We start from the raw sequence: 21,512 nt of genomic DNA, 5'->3' as shown, positions 1-21,512 counted from the left end.
TCTGTCCGTCTACTTCTGCAGCGTGGCCGGAAGTGGGGCAGAAGCAACAACATGACCATGGCCCTGGCTTCCAGGCACTCTTTCTTCTCTTTTTCCTGCCCCAAACTTCGTTACCTGGCTCGAAAGTGTTTCTTCTACTCTTCACTCAGCGTAGAGAAAACTCAGCTGCACACCGGCAAACCTTCTTTCAAACTCTTTGTATGTCATCCACATTCATATTTCTTAGAGGAAAAGAAAGCCCCTTTCTCAAAAAGTCACCCGCTGCCCTTGAAAATGTTTCAGATTGTGTTCTTAGTGATGCGCGTTACATGTAGAAAGTCAACAGACGGCCCTGGGCTGAGTTCGAACCCGCCATTTCCCCCCATGTAATAAATGCCGTTGATTTAATGCATGGAAGCCTTGGGGCCGTGAAAAAAAATATGAAACATTCCAGACTTTCTTTAAATAACTGGAAAAACACACATAGTAAGAGGAGATGATTGGGTTTTAATAGAAACTATGTAGATCCTTCAACACAGAGGACCGTGGTTCTCTACAGAGTGCCTTGGATAATGTCAATGATTTCACGGTAAACTTGATGATACACATCTAATCCAAACAAGAAGTCTATATGATTGTAGGAAGAAATGGTTTTGTGGTAAATATGGTTTGTGATTTCAGAAAGTAGATTATTAATATCTTGAGGATCAGCCAACACGTCACGGGCCCCGTTCCAAGTTGAGGTTGACACATTCATGCATGTCACGTTGTAAAATGGAGAAGTTGTCTAAACATCAATGGGTAGAAACAAGAGTCGTCACAGAAAATGATATATAGAAGGTGTTCTTTACTGATTCTTTAAATGATGAATTAATACACCATTGTAAAATAAGCTGATTCTAAAATAATTATTACCGTGGAAGCAATGGATATGAAAGAATTGTTACTACGATTTTTACTTAGAAATACGTCAGATACCAATCAAAACTGGACAGTTTGCTCTAATTCAGAGCATTCAAACAATCCACAGAGGTATTTGCAGTCTCGTTTTTAAAGCGTGAAAGTATTTTAATTTTTTTTGACGTTTATTTATTTGAGAGAGAGGGACACAGTGTGAGAAGAGGAGGGACAGAGAGAAAGGGAGACACAGAATCCGAAGCAGCTCCAGGTTCTGAGCTGTCAGCACAGAGCCCGATGTGGGGCTTGAACTGACCGTCTGTGAGATCATTACCTGAGCTGAAGTTGGATGCTTAACTGACTGAGCCCCACAGGCACCCCAAACGTGAAAGCATTTTAATCAAAATTTTTGGTGGCTGCATAATTGCTGATATGTAAATGGTAAAAATCAACGGTCGAAGTCAAATCTGACTTTATCGATTCTGATTTCTGATTGACTTCGGAGTTTTACACAAGCCAACCACATCAAGTGTGGAGTTTAGCTAAGGCAGAAAAGTATGGCGGAAAAGGGTAAGTTTGAAGGAGATAGACCAGACTTCTGTCCTGCTACTCATACAATTTTTACCACCTTCTCACTGACTTTTACATTTTCCTAATTATAATGAGTTTATCTTATCTTCCCAAATACAATAAATAGTTTTAGGGTCAAGAACCATATTATGCCTTTTATTTCTTAGTTAACTAAGCACAGAGTTATGCCTATTATAAACACTATATATATATATATATATATATATATATATATATTCATAAGGGAATATATTCGTCCCATATATATATATGGGAATATATTCATCCCATATATTCATATGGGAATATATATATATATATATATATATATATATATATATATATGGGATGAATCACTCTACACCCTGTCAACTTCTCCAGGCTTATCCAAGATATTTGTTAGAATACAGGGAAAATATGGAAATGCCCTTCTGGCTGGATGTGACAATATGGAGACAAATCACGGTGATCTTCACCTGCAGGTTCTTCTGACTCTGTTATTATACTCTCGGGCTTTACATGAGCTTTTATCTATTGCAACGTCATCTGAACTGAGCCCAGAGATAGTTTTTAGCTTAGACATAAATATGTACCTGATTAAAATGCATCCAGTTCAGAACAGGACTGCCCCAATCAAAAGCTCTCAAGCGACTAGAATTAAAAAGCTGAAAGAAAAAATTTTTAAAGTAAGATCATACTCATATGTTTATGAGCGCGGCAGGGGAGCGCGTGAGGTGTGCGTTGAGTATTGTCTGTTGGTTCATACGCAGGTAGACTTCTTTGCTTCTCCCTTCCTTCGTAAAGGGCAAGAAATGGAAGAGGTAGGAGACGGGGGGCAGGGGATGTACAGAATATGATCCTATCATCTTCATATAAATGCATGTTTCCCCCAACGTCTGCTACCTTATTAGAGGGGGCCGGTGTGCTTGGGGACAATGTCAGGCTTCCCAAGAAATCCTGTTTCATCCACAGAGGTCAAAAGTGAGCGTCTAGGACTAAGTGCACTAGGGCTAAAGTGATACTTTCCTAAACACCTTGCTTCAAACAACAGCGCTCGAAAGAATGGGCCAGAAGCCATCCCTCGCTTCACCCTCCACGCTTGCAGCCTCACCACCACTACCTGCTTTGAACTTACTAGGTCTAATCTGATCATGTCCATTTTTTCCCCCTGACAATGTCTTCATTGCAAGGAGGTTCAGACTCTCGGGTTACTATTTTTTCTGGGATTCTACACCTGACAGGTCTCCATACACCCCCTGCCCCCACATCTTGTCTCATTCTAATTCCCCCCAGCTCTAAAGCCCTCTCTACCATCGGGAATTTGTCATCAGTCTGTATCTTAAAACCCATTTCTGATGGGTTCCCTCACCTCCTTGTCGTCTGGACCACCTGATTTCCCCGAGAACACTGCTTCCCCTGCAGCTCTTTCCTGCCGCCAAAATGGCCAGGGTTATTTACGACCTTAGCATTTGTAGAACTTTGGTCAATTGAGAGAAATTTTCCCATGTCACCTATGAGCAGCACTTGACAGTTGTTCATTTCTATCGTTGAGAACTTTTTTTCACTCGGCTTTTACAATACCATCATTTCTTGATTTTCATTTTTCTCTCACTGCTCCTTTTTTTTGTCTCTTTGTCATATTCATCCAGCCTCTGCTTCCTGACCTCTGAGCCTTTCCATGTCTCAGCCCTCCAGCCTTGCTCCCCTGCTCCCCATCTGTATCACTCCGTGTTCTCATCCGGTCTCTTGGCTTTCAATGGCGTCCGTGTTCGAAACGTCCATCTTCTTCTGTGAGTCTCTTCTAAATCCTAGACTCCTGTATGCAACTGCTTCTTCAGATTAACCATTCGGATGTCTCACACTTAACATCTCAAAACTACAACATCGTATCTTTCCTCCAAACCCACTCCACCCCCAAACCTCCCAATCTTCTTTAATGGCAATTGGATCGTTCTGTTGCTTAGTCCAGAACCTCTGGAGTTACCCAAGAGTCTCCTCTCTCTCCTCGCGTAGAATCCATCATTAAGTGTCCTTGGCTGCGTGTTTACAAAACACATGTAAATTCAGAATCCAACCCTCTTTACCACCCTTCCTGGGAGCACATCAGCGCAGGCCATCACCAATTCTTATTTGGATTACAGTACTAATCTACTAACTTTGTCACGGCTTCCACTCTTGTCCCACTTCAGCCTATCCAACATGGCACCCAAAGTATTCCTTTCTTTTTTTTCAAGTAAACTCTACCCCCAACGTGGGGCTCAAACTCACGACCCTGAGATCAAGAGCCGCACACTGTGCCAGGTGAGCCAGCCGGGCGCCCCCAAAATGTAAATTAGATCATGTCCCCTCCCTGCTCAAAACCCTGCAGGGGCTACTCACTTGAGCTAGAAAGCCAGAGTCCTAACAATGGCGCTCTTGTTTCTTTCTGGCTCTATTCCATTTCTGCCCCCTTTTCTTACTCCTCCCTCCCTTAATCACTGACATCAGCTGGAGGGACCTTGTAGCCGTGACTCTCAGAAATGCTCCCGACTAACAGCCTGTATACCGGCTCTTCTGTCTGTACGGAATGCTCTTCCCGAGTTGTTCACGTTGCTAACTTTCTCAGCGCCTTTAAATCTTTTCTCACATGTCACCATCTCATTGAGGCTGGCCTGTGTCTCTATTCAAAAACACAATCCCCTGCCCCGTATGCCTCATCTCTTTATCCTCCTTTCCCCCCTTTATTTTTCCATAGCTTCTAGCCCCTTCTTAAGTTTTGATGATTTACTTACTTGCTTTGCTTATTGGTTACTGTCTGTATATCTACTGCTAGAATGGAAGCTTAAGGAGGACAGGGATACTTAGTTTGTTCACTGGTAAGTACAATGAGCATAGAACAACATAGGGCACATACTAGGTGTTCAATATGCACGCAAAGGCTGCTTCTATTTCCTGCCCTAGCTATCATCAGCAATGAGCTAAATCTAACGGTAAGCTGAAGATTTTTAATAATTTACCTCAAAAGCAATCACTGAACAGATTTAAACAGTAAAAAAAATTTTTTTTAAACATGTATTCATTTTCAAGAGACAGAGAGAGACAGAGTGTGAGCAGGGAGGGACAGAGAGAGAGGGAGACACAGAATCTGAAGCAGGCTCCAGGCTCTGAGCGGTCAGCACAGAGCCCGACCCCACAAACTGAGAGATCACAAGCGGAGCCGAAGTTGGGCACTCAACAGACTGAGCCACTCAGGTGCCCCTAGATTTAAACATTTTGAAATGAGAAAGCCCTTAACCAATATCTCAATGAAACTTTTTTTTTAAAGTTCATTTATTTATTTTGAGAGAGAGAGAGAGAGAGAGAGAGAGAGTGAGCAAGCAGGGGAGGGGCCGAGAGAGAAGGAGAGAACGAGAATCCCAGCATGGAGACTGCCATGGGGCTAGAACCCATAAACTGTGAGATCATGACCTGAGCCAAAATCAAGAGTCAGACACTTAACTGATTGAGCCACCCAGGTGCCTCTGTGCTGATAGCTCTGTGGGGCTTGAACTCACGAACCGTGAGATCATGACCTGGGCCAAAGCTGGATGCTTAACCGACTTAGCCACCTGGTGCCCCTATCTCAATAATACTTTAAATTCATCGGTGTTTATTAAGTTTAAATAACACTCATAATCATCGCCCTGTTTAACTCTCATAATATTTTTGTTAGGTCAGAGCATTATTATTAACTCCATTTTTAAAATTAAGGAAACTGAATTCATAGAGATTAAATGAGCTTGCTCAGCATCTCACTGCCAGTAAAGTTCAGAGAAAGGACTCAGCATCTGGTGTTTTGATCTCAAGTACAGTGTTTTTTCTAGGATCTTATCCTGGCTCTCAACATTGACATGATATTCACACTGGATTTTTTTCTTCACCAATATGCATTCAACAAACATTCTTAAGTGTCTGCTATTTCCCCAGAACTCTCAGCCTTGCAAATACAAAAGTGAACAAAACTGGCTCACGGCCCTCATGGACTTCACAGTTTCACAGAGGAGAAAGTGTAGTCCAGTGACAGACTAGACATTGGGACACCTGTGTGCTCGTCTTAGGTTTTTTTTTTAAAGGAGTAGCCTTGAATTTGGGGGCAAGTCAAATGAGGGGCATGACCTAGATGATTCCTAGTCTACTATTCTGAATTATTAACATTTTCTTATTTGTAAAACAGAAAATAATTATATTGCTCTGATCGTTGCTTAGGTTAGAGGGCCGGATAGATTACGATATTAACATATTATAATCTATGAAGAATTACGCGAATATGTAAGTTTCATTTTATCCTTCCAAATTTATCATCCTATGGCAATGGCATGATTCTGAGAATGAGGGGGATAAACCAAGAGTAGTAAAGATTAAAATCGTACTAAAATGCACTTTAAAAGTTATACCTGACTCCAGTGAAGCATGTTTTGAACGGATGTCCCTGCTGGGTTATGTGACATGTACACATCCACACGACTCTGAGGGGTTAAAAAATTATTTTTATGCTTAGCCCAATCATAGAGAACATAATCTTTGATATTTATTAAAGTAAATAATTGTAAGAAAATGTAAAGTTATTTTTAAACAAATAATCTAAACAAAAAGATTAAATTATATTCCACTAAATACATAAATGTACTTACTACATGTGTAATTTTTACAGTAATGTAGAAGCTATTATTAGATTTCTAAATTACATTGTTCGTCATCCCATATGGAAAACATTCAGAACTCTTGGAACTCACATAGATATACATCCTTTTTGAAGGCAAAAGAACAGAAAATATAGGAAGAAGTTACCAGGGGGCACCGGGGTGGCTCAGTTGGTTAAGCATCCGACTCTTGGTTTCAGCTCAGGTCGCGTTCTCATGGTTTGTGGGTTCGAGCCTCACATCAGGCTCTGTGCTGACAGTGTGGAGCCTGCTTGGGATTCTGTCTCTCTCTGCCTCTCTCTTTCTGCCCCTCCCCCACTCGTGCATGCTCTCTCTCTCAAAATGAATAAATAGACTTAAAAAATTAAATGAAATTAAGTTAAATTAAATTAAAATTTTCCAGGAAAAATAGACAAGGAAAAAAACCAAAGACCCCTCAAAAAAGCAAAGTACTGAAGCCAGTTTTCCTTCAAGTTCTTTGCCAGCCTTAGAGGATCTGAAGTTTCATTCTGAGAACTTAGCTAGTTGAAGAAAACAAAAATCAGCCCAGGGCCTGCCAAAGGCAGTTGGGAGATTTAATAAGAAACTCTCTCTGTGACAAACTGGGGTCCCGAAGTTTCACACAACTCAAAAATGAAGCAACCACAAATAGAGCAGCCTTCATGTCAACCTAGGTTTGCATTTGCCTACAGGGTCCCTGGGAACCTCAGTCAGTGACCAAGACATATAACGTCAATGTTATCCTATCAACGTCTCGGCATGTTATTTTAAGGAAATCAACAACCCCCAGACTGCTTCTAAAGTCCCGATGGAGAAGCAGAAGACCCACAATAGCCAACACAATATTGTGAGGGAAGAAGAAGGTTGGAGGACTGACTCTGATGGACTTTAAGACTTCCTACAAAACGACAGTGATCAAGACAGTGTGGTATTGGCGAAAGAATGGACAAAGAGATCCATAGATGGAACAGAGAGCCCCAAAATAGACCCCCATAAATAGAGTCAACTACTCTTTGATGAAGGAGAAAAAACAATGCAATAGAGACACAACAATCTCTTCAATAAATGGTGTTGGAACACCTAGATAGCCACATGCAAAAAGAAAAAAAAACCAAAAAGAATCTAGACACAGACCTTACACCCTTCACAAGAGTGAAAGGAGTCAAAATGGAATACAGACCTAAATGTCAAACTCAAAACTATAAAACTCCAAGGAGGTAACACAGCAGAGAGAATCTAGCTGGCTTTGAGTTTAGTGATGACTTTTTAGATACAACATCAGAGGCACAATCTGTGAAAGAAAATAACTGACAAGCTGGCCTTCCATAAGATTAAAAATTTCTACTTTGCAAAAGGCCGTATCAAGAGAATTAGACGACAGGCCACAGACTGGAAGAAAATATTTGCAAAAGGTACATCTGTAAAGGATTGTTACCCCCAAAATGCAAAGAACTCTTCAAACTCAACAATGAGGAAACAACCCAATTTAAAAATGGGCCAAAGACTTTAACAGGTACCTCATCAAGTAGATACACAGATAGCAAATGACCATGAAAAGATGCTCAACATTACATGTTATCAGGGAAATGCAATTCAAAAGAACAGTAAGAGACGACTATACACCTGCTAAAATGATAAAAGTCCAATAAGCTGTCAGCACCAAATGGTGAGGATATGGAGAAGCGGGGATTCTCATTCATTGCTGAGGGTAATGCAAAATGGCACAACCACTTCGGAAAACACATTGGTGGGTCTCTTATAAAGCAAAAGGAGTCCTTAGCATACAATCTAGCAATCGCACTCCTTGGTATTTACCCAGAGGAGTTGAAAACGTACATTCACACAAAATCTGCACACTGATGTTTATGGCATCTTTATTCATAATTGTCAACACTTGAACCAAAATGTCCTTTAGCAGGTGCATAGGTAAACTGTGATACATCCAGACTTCAGAATATTTTTCAGCACTAAAAATAAATGAGCTGCCAACCCATGAAAAGACATGGAGGAACCTTAAATGTGTGTTACTAAGGGGAAGAAGACAATCTGAAAGGGTTACAAACTGTGGGATTCCAAGTAGGAAAAGACAAAACTGTGGGTATGGTGAAAAGATCAATGATTGCCAAGAGCTGAGTAGGCAGGGATGAATCGGTGAAATACAAAGGATTTTTAGGGCAATGAAACTATTCTATATGATACCATAATGGTAGATACGTGTCATTATACATTTGTTAGAATGTAGAACGCCAAGAGTGAGCCCTACTGTAAACTATAGATTTGGGGTACTTACGATGTGTCAATGTAGGTTCATCAGTTGTAACACATGTAGCACCCTGGTGGTCATTACCATGCCCAAGGCCATCTAGGTTTTTTCCTCATGTTATCTTCTAGGAGTTTTACAGTTTTGCATCTCACATTTAGCTCTACGATCCGAATTCAAGTTAATTTTGTGAAGGGTGTAAAGTTTGTGTCTAGAAATTTTTTTTGCACGTGGACATCTGCTTGTTCCAACTCCAACACCATTTGTTGAAGAGACTGTCATTTTTCTATCGCATGGCCTTTTCTCCTCTGTCAAAGCTCTGTTGATGATACTTATGGGGCTCTATTTCTGGGCACTCTATTCTCTTCCACTGATCTAGTAGTTTCTTCTCTCACTCATTCCACACTATGACTGTAGGTGACTGTAGCTTAATAATAAGTCTTGGGGTTGAGTAGTATCAGTCCTTCAACTTTGTCTTTCCCTTCAATACTGTGTTGGTAACTCTCAGTTTTGCTTCTCTCTATAAACTTTAGAAGCAGTTTGTCAATATCCTTAAAATAACCTCCTGGGACTTTGATTGCGATTGCATTGAATCTATGGACTAAGTTGGTAAGAATGGGCATCTTGACAACTTCCCTTTCTTTGAATGAATAGATTGGTTCTCACTGAGAAATTATTAAATCGTACAGGTGCAGGAACCAACCACTAGTCTAAATGCTGCAACTGCCCCTGCCAAATCTGGATTTTTAAATCTAATGTGCTGAAAAAGTCTTAGAGTGAATGCCCACATCTGTAATAGAGTGTAGATACAACCGATCCATAGGGCCTCGGTAATAGGGGCTTGAGCACTGAAATAGTTTTCCACTGCAGGAATTTTGACAAATGCCAGGAGCATGTAAGATAATTAGCGGGCACTAATGCTAATTATAAAGAGATCAACAAGAAAGGGAAGGAGTGTTAGGAACCAAGATATAAGAGTAGAAGCTGTGGGAGTGCCTGGGTGACTCCGTCAATTAAGTGTCTGGCTCTCGATGTTGGCTGAGGTCATGATCTCACGGTTTATGGGATCGAGCCTCACGTTGGGCTCTGTGCTGACAGCATGGAACCTGCTTGGGATCCTCTCTGTCCTCTCTCTCTGCCCTTCCCCCCACTCATTGTCTCTTGCTCTCAAAATAAGTAAATGAACTTAAAAAAAAAGAGTAGGAGTTGTGACAAACAAGTGATAGAAGACAAATACAACAAATTTTGGGAAACTAACACCCAGAAGAAAAGACTAGTAAAGATACCCATCACAGCGGCTGCCCTCTGTTCTTTACAGAGAGCAAAAGCAAAATTATCTCAACATACTAATGCTGATCAGTTTCAGAATGTTGGTACAGTCACAAAATCAGAAAGACTAAGAATCTAACTATCAGTATATATGGGAAAATCACAAAATAACACACAAGGCACTGTTACGAGCTGCTTTCTAAAAACTGACAAAATACATTTCAAATTCAACTTGTTCTTACCATATTTAAGTTCTCCAGGTCACATCCATACATCAAAAACAAGACCTCACGGCAAATCTTGCCAAAAATCTTTAGTGGACACAGCTTTGAACCAACAAATCTTTTAAATGACGTATTAGGTAAGAAGGCTTTGTTGCCAACAAAAGCCTGTAAAATAAATTTACTTTATTTGTATTTGGAAGACCAAAATAATTAATCAAGAAATGATGTGATGAGTTCACTATATTTATAATCAAACGCATTATCTCACATTAGTTTAAAACATTTACATTAAGGGCAAAACTTGGAAACACAAGGTAGAGAGAAGTTGACCACTGGATTTTCCTTCATAATAACATGTCCAAAGGTATTATAAGTAAAACCCTATTCCTTTGTAGAAACAAAAGCAAGAATCCAGTGCAAATAAAACCACAAAATTAAATTCACACATAGCCAAGACCTTTCGTTTTGAAAGGAGAGAATATTGTCATTTGGATTATCAACTATGTAGAGGAAAGGAATAACATACCTTTATCACTGACTTCCACTTGTATGCCATTTTGATTAAAGGGCTGTTTGAGTATTTAATAGAAAAAACTGGAGCTAAGGCAAAAAATATCTTGACTTTTTCAGCTATCTTTGGTATTGTGGAAAATGTTATGAAAGCTGAAAGAAAATAAGACAGAGATTAGCTACTCTTATGCAGTTACTACCATCATAATAAATGACATCGTGGCAAAGAAGAGTAAATTCAGGGGCGCCTGGGTGGCTCAGTGGTTAAGCATCTGACTCTGGTTCAGGTCATGATCTTGTGTCAGCTGTGCTGACAGCTCAGAGCCTGGAGCATGTTGGAGATTCTGTGTCTCTGTCCCTTTCTGCCCATTCCCTGCTCTGTCCTCTCTCTCTCTTTCTTTCTTTCTCTCTCTCTCTCAAAAATAAATAAAGATTAAAAAAAAAAACAATTTTTAAAGAGTAAATCAAATAGACTTTGAATAATTGAGTCACTCATTTTTTTTCTTTTTTTAAAAAATTTTTTTTTTTTCAACGTTTATTTATTTTTGGGACAGAGAGAGACAGAGCATGAACGGGGGAGGGGCAGAGAGAGAGGGAGACACAGAATCGGAAACAGGCTCCAGGCTCTGAGCCATCAGCCCAGAGCCCGACGCGGGGCTCGAACTCACGGACCGCGAGATCGTGACCTGGCTGAAGTCGGATGCTTAACCGACTGCGCCACCCAGGCGCCCCCATTTTTTTTCTTTTAAAAATTTTTTAATGTTTATTTTTGAGAGAGAGACAGAGTGTGAGCTGGGGAGGGGCAGAAAGAGAGGGAGACACAGAATCCGAAGCAGGCTCCAGGCTCTGAGCTGCCAGCACAGAGCCTGATGCGGGGCTTGAACTCACCAACCGTGAGATCATGACCTCAGCCGAAGTCAGACTCTTAACTGATCGAGCCACCCAGGCGCCCCTAAGAGTGGACATGCTTGTCTCGCTCCTGATCTTAGGGGAAAACTCTGTTTTTCCCCACTGAGTATGGTGTTAGCTAAGGGTTTTAAGTCTACAACATTCTTGAGGGTAATCCTTTTAACTTTGAGATAAAAACACTTAATAAAATGTAGGTCACTTCCTCTAGTATGACTTCTATCACAATTGGTTAGCTCTATTTATTTAAGTTAAATCCACTAATAATGTAGGCTTGTACTCTGGTGTAAGTACTCTGATGGACTTAAAGTCCTCTATTTTTATTTTATTTTTTTAAATACTTTTTTAAAGTTTATTTATTTTGAGAGACAGAGAGTGTGAGTCAGGGAGGAGAGAGGAGAAAGAGAGTGCCAAGCGGGCTCTGTGCTGTCAGCGCAGGGCAAAAATGGGGCTCGATTTCACGGACTGTGGGATCATGACCGGAGCAGAGATCATAAGTCAGGTGCTTAACCAACTGAGCCACCCAGGCGAAGTCCTTTCTTTTTATTTATTTTTAAAAATTGTTTTATATTAAATATAATTTATGGTCAAATTGGTTTCCATACAACACCCAGTGCTCATCCCAACAGGTGCCTCCTCAATGCCCATCACCCACCCTCCCACCCCCCCATCAACCTCCAGTTTGTTCTCAGTATTTAAGAGTCTCTTATGGTTTGCCTCCCTCCCTCTCTGTAACTTTTTGCCCTTCCCCTCCCCCATGGTCTTCTGTTAAGTTTATGAGGATCCACATAGGAGTGAAAAGATACGGTATCCGTCTTTCTCTGCCTGACTTATTTCACTTGGCATAATACCCTCCAGTTCCATCCACGTTGCTGCAAATGGCCAGATTTCATTCTTTCTCATTGGCAAGTAGTATTCCATTGTGTATATAAACCACAACTTCTTTATCCATTCGTCAATTGATGGACATTTAGGCTCTTTCCATACTTTGGCTATTGTTGAAAGTGCTGCTATCAACATTGGGGTACAAGTGCCCCTATGCATCAGCACTCCTGTATCCCTTGGGTAAATTCCTAGCAGTGCTAATGCTGGGTCATAGGGTAGATCTATTTTTAATTTTTTGAGGAACCTCCACACTGTTTTCCAGAGCGGCTGCACCAGTTTGCATTCCCACCAGCAGTGCAAGAGGGTTCCCGTTTCTCCACATCCTCTCCAGCATCTATAGTCTACTGACTTGTTCATTTTAGTCACTCTGACCGGCGTGAGGTGGTATCTCAGTGTGGTTTTGATTTGGATTTTCCTGATGAGGAGGGACGTTGGGCATCTTTTCATGTGCCTGTTGGCCATCCGGATGTCTTCTTTAGAGAAGTGTCTATTCATGTCTTCTGCCCATTTCTTCACTGGATTATTTGTTGACTCACTCATTTCTTAATTCCCTTACCAAACATTTACCAATCACCCAGTATGAGACATACATATCAATCACAACATAATGCAGATTATTAGTATTAAAAATAATACCTAGATCATAAATTGTGATAAGCCAGCAATAAAAGTCTTGTTAACACCGTAGTTTAAAAACCAGAAACAACATTTAGCATTTGTATAAGTAGCAACGGTGAAAACACGCTAAGTTGATTTTTCTGGTATTTGAATCTTACACTTTAGGTGACAGAGTCAATAAATGTCAAATAAGTTTAATATTTACTTTTAATTTATTTAAAAAGTTCCTTGCCTTCTTGTACAGAGGATACCGAATGCTGGTTTATATTATATTGTTAGTTTAGAGTCACTGATATGACACTTATTTGTCATCTTATCAAGCTACATATTTGCACATCTTAAATATTTTTATAGCTTTTCTGTTTTCTGAGTTCTGAGAAGGCAAATAACCAAAGAATTATATATCATAGTATGAGTCGATAAGCTCTAACACGTAGCCCACTTGCTTCTTATTTCATGATTTTCCAGGATTCCTGGTTCCAGATAATCGACACATGGCTAACTAACATCAGAGAACAGATCTATGGAAAATGGGATTAGACTGTTACTCAACACATTTTTTAAAGCGGGAAATGGATTATTCTCATAAGAAAATGATAGTTTTCAGCCTAGAACAGACTCGGTTAAGGTTGGCTTCTATCATAAAATGGCCTTTGTAACTTCCAAAGTAGAAAGGGTAAAAGTACAAAAGTTTAGCATACCACGTAAGAGAATTATGTTAGGTCTTAGGGAATGTATTTGTTTTCCTGAAAGTGAAGCTGTTACGCATGAGCCAGAAGTATGATGGCCGTGAGCTGTGGGCCGCTCTTTTCTAGCTGTCTTTAAACATGTGATGACCTTCCTCGCCCTTGTGCACATCTTAAGTCTCATCCACCCTGAATGCATAAACACAAACTTCCCTTTCAAGTCTCTCCCTCCCAAAGTCCTTTGCTACATTTAAACAATAAGAGTAGGTATGAAATTTCTATTTGTAGCACAAGAGGTAGTCATGATCTCGAGATGGATAGCCAACTTTCGTACCCTTGGAAACCAACAAAACCGCAAACAACGTGTTGTTGACAATCCATTCTTTGTGACTAGAGAAGATAAGGTAGAAGGGAAGGGGGGGAAGCTGCCAGGCGCTGCTGTGGCATTCCTGCCTCCGGCTCTCCTTTATTTCCCTCGCAGCTCTGGAAGTTCACCCACACCCTGGAGAAGGATGCCTGCAGACCCTGCAAGGGTCCTTAAGGAACATTAGCACCATACCGATAGTGGTACCCTGGGAATGGCCCACGTAAAATATTTCCTTTTGTCCCGTGTGCTTCACAATGAAGTCGATGGAGGCGGGGAGGTCGTATTTAGCCATTTCATCAAAACTACAAAAAAAAAAAGACAAAAAAAGAAAAAAGAACATTGAAATTCCCTTGCTACTAACGGGATGTTAACACAAACTTCCGTGAGAACACAAAGTCAAGGAAACAAAATAGCCCCAAGATAGTCTTAAAAAAATTTTTTTTTGGGGGGCGCCTAGGTGGCGCAGTCGGTTAAGCGTCTGACTTCAGCCAGGTCACGATCTCGCGGTCCGTGAGTTCGAGCCCCGCGTCAGGCTCTGGGCTGATGGCTCAGAGCCTGGAGCCTGTTTCCGATTCTGTGTTTCCCTCTCTCTCTGCCCCTCCCCCATTCATGCTCTGTCTCTCTCTGTCCCGAAAATAAATAAACGTTGAAAAAAAAATTAAAAAAAAAAATTTTTTTTTTAATGTTTAGGTACTTTTGAGAGATAGAGAGACAGAGCATGAGTGGGGAGGAGCAGAGAAGAGAGGAAGACACAGAATCTGAAGCAGGTTCCAGGCTCTGAGTTGTCAGCCCAGAGCCTGACACGGGGCTCGAACTCACGGACAGTGAGATCATGACCTGAGCCGAAGTCAGATGCCCAACCGACTGAGCCACCCAGGCGTCCCTCCCTAAGATAGTCTTATAAAGAGGGTGTTCGTGTATTCTATGTACAGGGAGATACACAGAGTGTAATGGAGCAAAAGAATGGTTGAAGGAAGGGTGGGGTTGGCCAAGGAAGGTCACTACTGAAAAAGGAGAAACACGCTTAAAATCAGACTAGCACTCTTTAATTTTCAAGCCAAAATTTGCATCCACGTTGATGGTCTGTTAAGAGACCTGACTGAGAAAAGAGCCGCATTCTATTTCATTTCATTTAAAAACCAAATCAAACGTTCGATACGCTTATCAAATAAAAGGAAACATTATTTGAGTTTATTGGTACCTGAAGGCCCAGAATTCTTTAGAGTTTGTTTTCAGGTACAGGTGTTTCCTGGACCACGTAGTCCCTCGGCTGTTCCCCAGCCACACGTCATAACCGGCATCGGCCAGAATGAAACCCAGGCTGTTGTTGGGAAGGTTGGAAATCCAGCTGCTGCCAGATGTCAACAAGCCATGTTGCAAGTATACGACAAGTTTCTGAGCTGGAAAGAAAGATGCAGAGAATTTCTTTTTAAATTTTATAATATCTGGGCGCCTGGGTGGCTCAGTCGGTTAAGCGTCCGACTACGGCTCAGGTCATGATCTCGCAGTCAGTGAGTTCCAGCCCCGCGTCGGGCTCTGGGCTGACAGCTCAGAGCCTGGAGCCTGCTTCGGATTCTGTGTCTCTCTCTCCCTGCTCCTTCCCCAGCTCACACTCTGTCTCTCTCTCGAAAATAAATAAAGATTAAAAAAAATTTAAATAAATTTTATAATATCTGTGTAACTAGCTCATGGGAAATTCAATCTTTAATACATGACAGTTTGGAGATTAAAAAAATTTAATTTTATATTGTAGAAATAAGGTAAATTATTAATGTTTAGTCCCATTCTATGTCAGAGATATAGAGATATATGTCAGAGATATAATGTGTTAAACACATTAGTTTATTTTATTTTATTTTATTGTTTTAACGTTTATTTATTTTGGGGACAGAGAGAGACAGAGCATGAATGGGGGAAGGGCAGAGAGAGAGGGAGACACAGAATCGGAAACAGGCTCCAGGCTCTGAGCCATCAGCCCAGAGCCCGACGCGGGGCTCGAACTCCCGGACCGCGAGATCGTGACCTGGCTGAAGTCGGACGCTTAACCGACTGCGCCACCCAGGCGCCCCTAAACACATTAGTTTAAACACCTTAGTTTACTAATGGATATTTTTCAAATGACCAAGTGCATAATTAGGCCGTGTCTCATTTAAATACATCAACTTTTTTCAAAGTCTATTTATTTTGAAAGAGAGAGAGAGAGGGAGAATGCATGCAAGGGGAGTAGGGGCAGAGAGAGAGGGAGAGAGAGAATCCCCAGTAGGTTCCGTGCTGTCAGTGCAGAGCCTGATGCAGGGCTCGAACTCATGAGCAGTGAGATCATGACCAGAGCTGAAATAGTCAGATGCTTAACCGACTGAGCCACCCAGATGTCCCTAAATATATAAACTTTTAAGGATTATTCAAATATCTAAGAGTGATGGGAGCACTCATATCCATTTTAAATAGCATATTGCATAAAATATTATATTGTATATGATTTTCCCACTCTTCCATTTCGTAAGATGACTTTATAATCACATTTTCCCAGACATATTCAATATATGTGTCATCATTAGGACCACTGTGCTAGTTACCTAACGGAGTTCCCAGAACTCTGATTATGCTTGCAAGCTTTTGGGGAAATAACACCTTTTGAGTAATGTTAAATGTGCTCACGAGTAACTTTGTTAAGCCCCGAGTTGTGATTTACCCATAATCCGCATCATTAGCGTCTACTGCCCCAATGCTGTGGGCGCCCCGCACAGACCCACTGACCAGGCTGATGTTTGCGCCCGCCAGCTATCGTGTTACCAAGCTGTACCTGGCTGCCCCTTCTCGGGGGAGGCTGAGAATGTACAGTGTTGGCTGAAAGGGAGCTCCCACACCACAGGAGGAAGGAGGCCACCTTCTCAACCAACTGACACAAAGGTACAGAGAGCTGAGCCCCTTGCTTCTGGGTTGGACCGACTCTGATGTACTTCGTGTTGTGTATCACCCCAAGGGATGGGAGGGGAGGCTAGACTCCAGGCGAGACCACATATTTGCTTAACTCCTTCTGCTCTCTTCTTTTTTAAAGTTATTTATGAAGAAAATTGTTTTTAATGTTTATTTATTTCTGAGAGAGAGATTATGAGCAGGGGAGGGGCAGAGAGAAAGGGAGACCCAGAATCTGAAGCAGGCTCCAGGCTCTGAGCTGTCAGCACAGAGACCGATGCGGGGCTTGAACTCACGAACCACAAGATCATGACCTGAGCTGAAGTCAGACGCTTAACCACTTAGAAACCCATGGGCCCCATCCTCTGTTCTCTTCTGCTTCTCCTATCTCCTTTTCCCTGAGATTTCCCTCAATAAATCACATACCCTCAAATCCCTGCCACAGGCTCTGTTTCTAGGGAACTTGACCTAGATGTACTACTGAAAATGACCCAGGAAGTAGACATTTAAGGACGGGTTGTGGAGTTGGTTTCCTTGCTGGTTGGCCGACAATGAGGTCCTGTCACTGATTGTAGGTAGAGACTGAAAGAACGTTGGATGTTGTGGCGCTCAGCCCAGTGGCTAAGATATTCATGTTTCCTTGCCGATACAGGAAAGGGGTGACTGGCTTGCTCAGTATCTGTGACAGTGAGGAAGCACAGAGGAAATGGAATTATGAGGTCTGGGGAAGCAGGCGGCTGTTGTTGAGCGCCAATGGTGTTTTAAAGAGAGAAAATTGCAGACCCGGGGCAATCACTCACCACTTCAAAGCAAAGCGTGCAAGTCCTAAGACCTTTTCAGTGGCATTTCAACACCTCGTCGTCTACAGTCAGAGGGCAAACTGATTTCTACCGGAATCATGGTCATGAACTAATTGCCAGGAGAGTGGGACTTCGGGAAGGTTGAACTGTCAGCGCTGGAAAGAATCTATGTCATATTCGGGGCTTTGATAGGGAAGTAGGACTCTGAGCCTGTCTGAATGAGAACTTTGGAAGCTTACATCTCAGGGTTCCCTGAACCCACTTCTCTTTGTTCGAGCAAAACAACAGGTCTTCTCCTCCTGAAGATCCTCCCCAGTGCCTTCCTGGATACTCCATCACCAGCACTGGTTGAGGTCCCCAGTGGCTGGACTGGAGCGTGTTGGGTCTGCTGAGGGAGAGGTGAGATTGTAGGCTAAGAGAGCTACAAAAATCTGGCTAATACGTGTATGACCGCAGAGGTTGGAAGAGTCCGCCTAAATGTTAGATAGAAAGGAAACATATACCTACAGATATGCTGGATAAGGGAGAGTTTGTTCATACGTGAGTGCATTCCTACGATACAAGATTTAACACAGCTGCAGTAGTTCCAGAGGTCCGTCCTCATACTCTGCCAGGGTTTCTTAGAAGCTTAGACAATTCCAGAATAAGAAAGCAGACTGGGGTGGAAAAGATACGGAGGCTAATTTATTGAATGAGAAAAGAACACCCACCAACTGATTTAACGTGCCTTGGGAGAGCCCACAGGATAGAACACCTACTAGGTTGAAAAAAATACTCTGGTGAGGACATCAGTAAAATTTAAAAGCTCAGAAGTGGAGAACTTCTATTTCCGTTTTGGGATGTATAATAAACTGGAAAAAATATTGCTTTTATATATATGTATATATATACACACATATATAATATAAATATATATAATATATATAATATATACGTGTGTATTATATATAATATATATAATGTATTATATATAATATATTATAATTATAATTATATATCATATATATAATTATATATATCCCTGATATATATAATATATATTATAATTATATATTATATATTATATATAATTATATATATATTTATATTATATATAAATATATATATCCCTGATATATATATATAATATATATATCAGGGAGCTGATTCACAGAGCAAAAATCTGGCCCCAAATCTGAGGAGAGACAGGTGCTTACAGGGAAAGAGGAGACATAGCCCTTCTTCATGGGGGATACCCAATATGAATAGTTTGGGAAGAATAATTGAAGAATTAGTGAAGGCCAGAGAAAGCTCCAAGGACAGGACAGGGTGTGAAGAACAGGGTACAGTCGAAATGGGGAAAGTCCATATCATCCTATAAGCTCCATCCCATGAACCCTACATGAACTTCACAGAAAAGATTGGAAAGAGTCTTACAGAAGTGTCCATTGTGGTGCAGTTGTCGCAGGAAGGTAAGACACTCTCCTCTGGTCTTTTCCCCATCTGCCCTCCAGAACAATACTCAGTCGGGGGGGGGGGGTCAGGGCACAGGGAGGGAAACAAGTACTTCCCAGGGCACACTAGCCAACCAAAAGCGCATAGGATGACTCAACCAGCAGATGTCAGCTGGACATTGGTCTTGGCCATCCCAGTGCTATGCAGGGGGCTCACAAAAGGAGGGGCCATGAAGACAGAGATGCAGACTAAACTGGCTGCCCCAGTTTGGGCTTCTCACCAAGGAGGAGCCATGATGACAGAGATGTAGGCTAAACTGGCCCCCCAATGTGGGCCCCTCACCAAAGCAGATCTAGCTAGTGCCCGGGGAAGTATGTCTAACCTGTCTGCAAAGGAGATCTTACACAGTAGCACCCCCTGAAAAGACCAAACCAGCCACTTGGAGACCAGTTGTGTACATCAGACCCTTTCTCTCCTAGAAAGGGCCACAGTACACTATGACTAGGATTGGTATCTATTTCTGCTATGATTTCCCTTTCTTACCACACAGAACCACACCCAGCACTACTGTTCAAGAGTTCATGGAATGTCTGATCTACAAATATGGAACCCTTCATGACATTACTTTGAATAAAGGAATTCACTCCAGGTCAAAGAGGGTGCGTTCATTAGAAGGCCACTGGTTTTACCACATGACAACCCTCATGAGGCTGTTAGCCTCGCAGAGCAATGAAACAACACCCCGGTAGAGAAGCCAGCTGGGAGATGAAGTCCTGTAAGCATGGGTGTGATCCTTCAGGACTCATTATATACCTTAAACAAACGCCCAGAACATAGTGCTGCTTCCCCTAATTGGTAGAACACATGAATCTGAGAAATAAGGGATTAGGTGTGACACTAATACCCAGTAACTCACTCAGGGGTTTGCACTTTCTGTCCTCACAATTTAAGGCTCTTCAGATCTGGAGTTCCAGCCCCATGTCGGGCTCTGTGCTGACAGCTCAGAGCCTGAAGCCTGCTTCAGATTCTGTGTCTCTGTCTCTCTCTGCCTGTTCTCTGCTCTCTCTCTCTCTCAACAATAAATAAACATTAAAACACACACACACACACACACACACACACACACACACACACACACAACAAAACCCTCTGTGAACCGGAAACCAGGGGAGAATCACATTCTCTTTTTGAGGCATGTAGAGACTTGTATGCGAAGTTTCAGTGCACTTAATCTTTAAGTCCTTTTCTTGTCCTAAACTTACTGAAAAGAAGTGGCAAAGTGAAGAATCTCAGGTCCCAGAAAGTCACCAATGTGTTCTCGATTGAATATTACCTGAATTGTCATTGTTCGCCTTCCCATAAGGAATTCTATAAAGGCCAAGGATATAACCATCTTCAGTTACAACATCATGCACTTCACCTGGGTAGCCCCAATAGGAAATAATTTGGCTCTAGATAAAGAAAAAGGAAACCTTTTAGTATGTTGGTCTGTTAATGTAATGTGATAACAATCTAACCTATTAATGTAATAATGGACCTTCATACCGTCTCAACATTAGGACTATTTTTTTCACTAGTTCATTGATGCATTCAGTAATAGATATTTATAGAACACCTACCAAGGTGTTATACATTATATTCATCAGTCTTATACATTATTTTTTTCTAACTACTAATCGGTCATGCTTTTACTCAACCAGATACAATTTAAAAATATATGTTTATTCGAAGATGTTTGTATGTCTATGCTCATAGGTAAGCTTAGGTCTGAAATTTGTATGTTTATGCGTGTATACAAAAGAGAATTTGTAAGTCCTCCATAAATATTTATATATATTTTCATCCAGGGACAAAATAAGGCTAAAGCTACAGAACAGTAAATGGGGACTATGGGCTGACTCATATCAAAATATACGAATGCAAGGATATAAATTTGACTGCAGATCCATTAAAATAAAAGCACCCCCAAATTAAAGAAAGAGTAGTATTCCCTGTTATTTTGGCAACTTAGCATTTATTTCCTAGCAGCTTACGATATTCATGTTTGCTTCAGGGTTTACAGATCTTCGGGATCGAAAGGCACCATGAGTAGTCCCAAGAATTAAAATGAAAGACATCACTTTGAAAAGGTACCACATTTGGGATCTACATACCAAAGGAGACATTAATACTATTAAAATTGCAACAAGTAATAACATTTGACTATTTGAATAATTCTGTGAGTTAAGGAAAATTACCAGTTTCAGATAAGAAAGTTGAAGCTCTAAAAAATTAAGTAAGTTGTCTAAAGATACAGGGCGTTCTTGGCTGTCAAGATTCAGATTCGTTCCTGCTTCATTCTCAAACCCATGCTTTTCCAGTCACCCTATTTTGTAGTGCAAACCCCCTCTTTGAAGTCTCCATCATAGAATTGCTTAGCCCAGTTCCAAAAACTTTATCATATACTACAAGTTCATTGATAGCTGAATTAAGGATGTAATAATTTCTACCAGGCTAACACTTATTTAAAGTGTGTTTAAAGGTTGCTGGGTTT

General features: G+C 41.2%; 1 protein-coding gene across 1 annotated transcript; it reads right to left on the bottom strand.

Moving 5' to 3' along the window:
• Positions 1-466: 466 nt before the first annotated feature.
• Positions 467-21,120, bottom strand: LIPJ (lipase family member J). Its single transcript, XM_045439466.1, has 9 exons — positions 21,013-21,120; positions 20,313-20,430; positions 15,031-15,229; positions 14,022-14,131; positions 10,384-10,520; positions 9,876-10,022; positions 5,859-5,930; positions 2,040-2,111; positions 467-766 (listed from the first exon to the last, which is right to left on the bottom strand). Exons 1-9 carry the CDS (start codon positions 21,115-21,117, stop codon positions 533-535), a joined length of 1,194 nt encoding a protein of 397 aa, XP_045295422.1. The 5' UTR covers positions 21,118-21,120; the 3' UTR covers positions 467-532.
• Between the last annotated feature and the right edge of the window lie 392 nt (positions 21,121-21,512).

The sequence above is a fragment of the Leopardus geoffroyi genome, chromosome D2 (genome assembly GCF_018350155.1).
Source record: "Leopardus geoffroyi isolate Oge1 chromosome D2, O.geoffroyi_Oge1_pat1.0, whole genome shotgun sequence".
In the NCBI taxonomy this organism is placed as follows: domain Eukaryota; kingdom Metazoa; phylum Chordata; class Mammalia; order Carnivora; family Felidae; genus Leopardus; species Leopardus geoffroyi.
The sequence above is the reverse complement of the archived record's forward strand: the minus strand, read 5'-3'. Positions and strand labels throughout refer to the sequence as shown.

Bases quoted from the DNA above. Each gene is read 5' to 3' on its own strand.
- LIPJ (XM_045439466.1), bottom strand. From the start codon at position 21,117: ATGTGGTACCTTTTCAAAGTGATGTCTTTCATTTTAATTCTTGGGACT. The intron at 20,431-21,012 runs GTAAGCTGCTAG...TTCTTTATCTAG, and splicing joins CTGAAGCAAACATGAATATC to AGCCAAATTATTTCCTATTG. The intron at 15,230-20,312 runs GTAATATTCAAT...CTTTCTTTCCAG, and splicing joins GGCGAACAATGACAATTCAG to CTCAGAAACTTGTCGTATAC.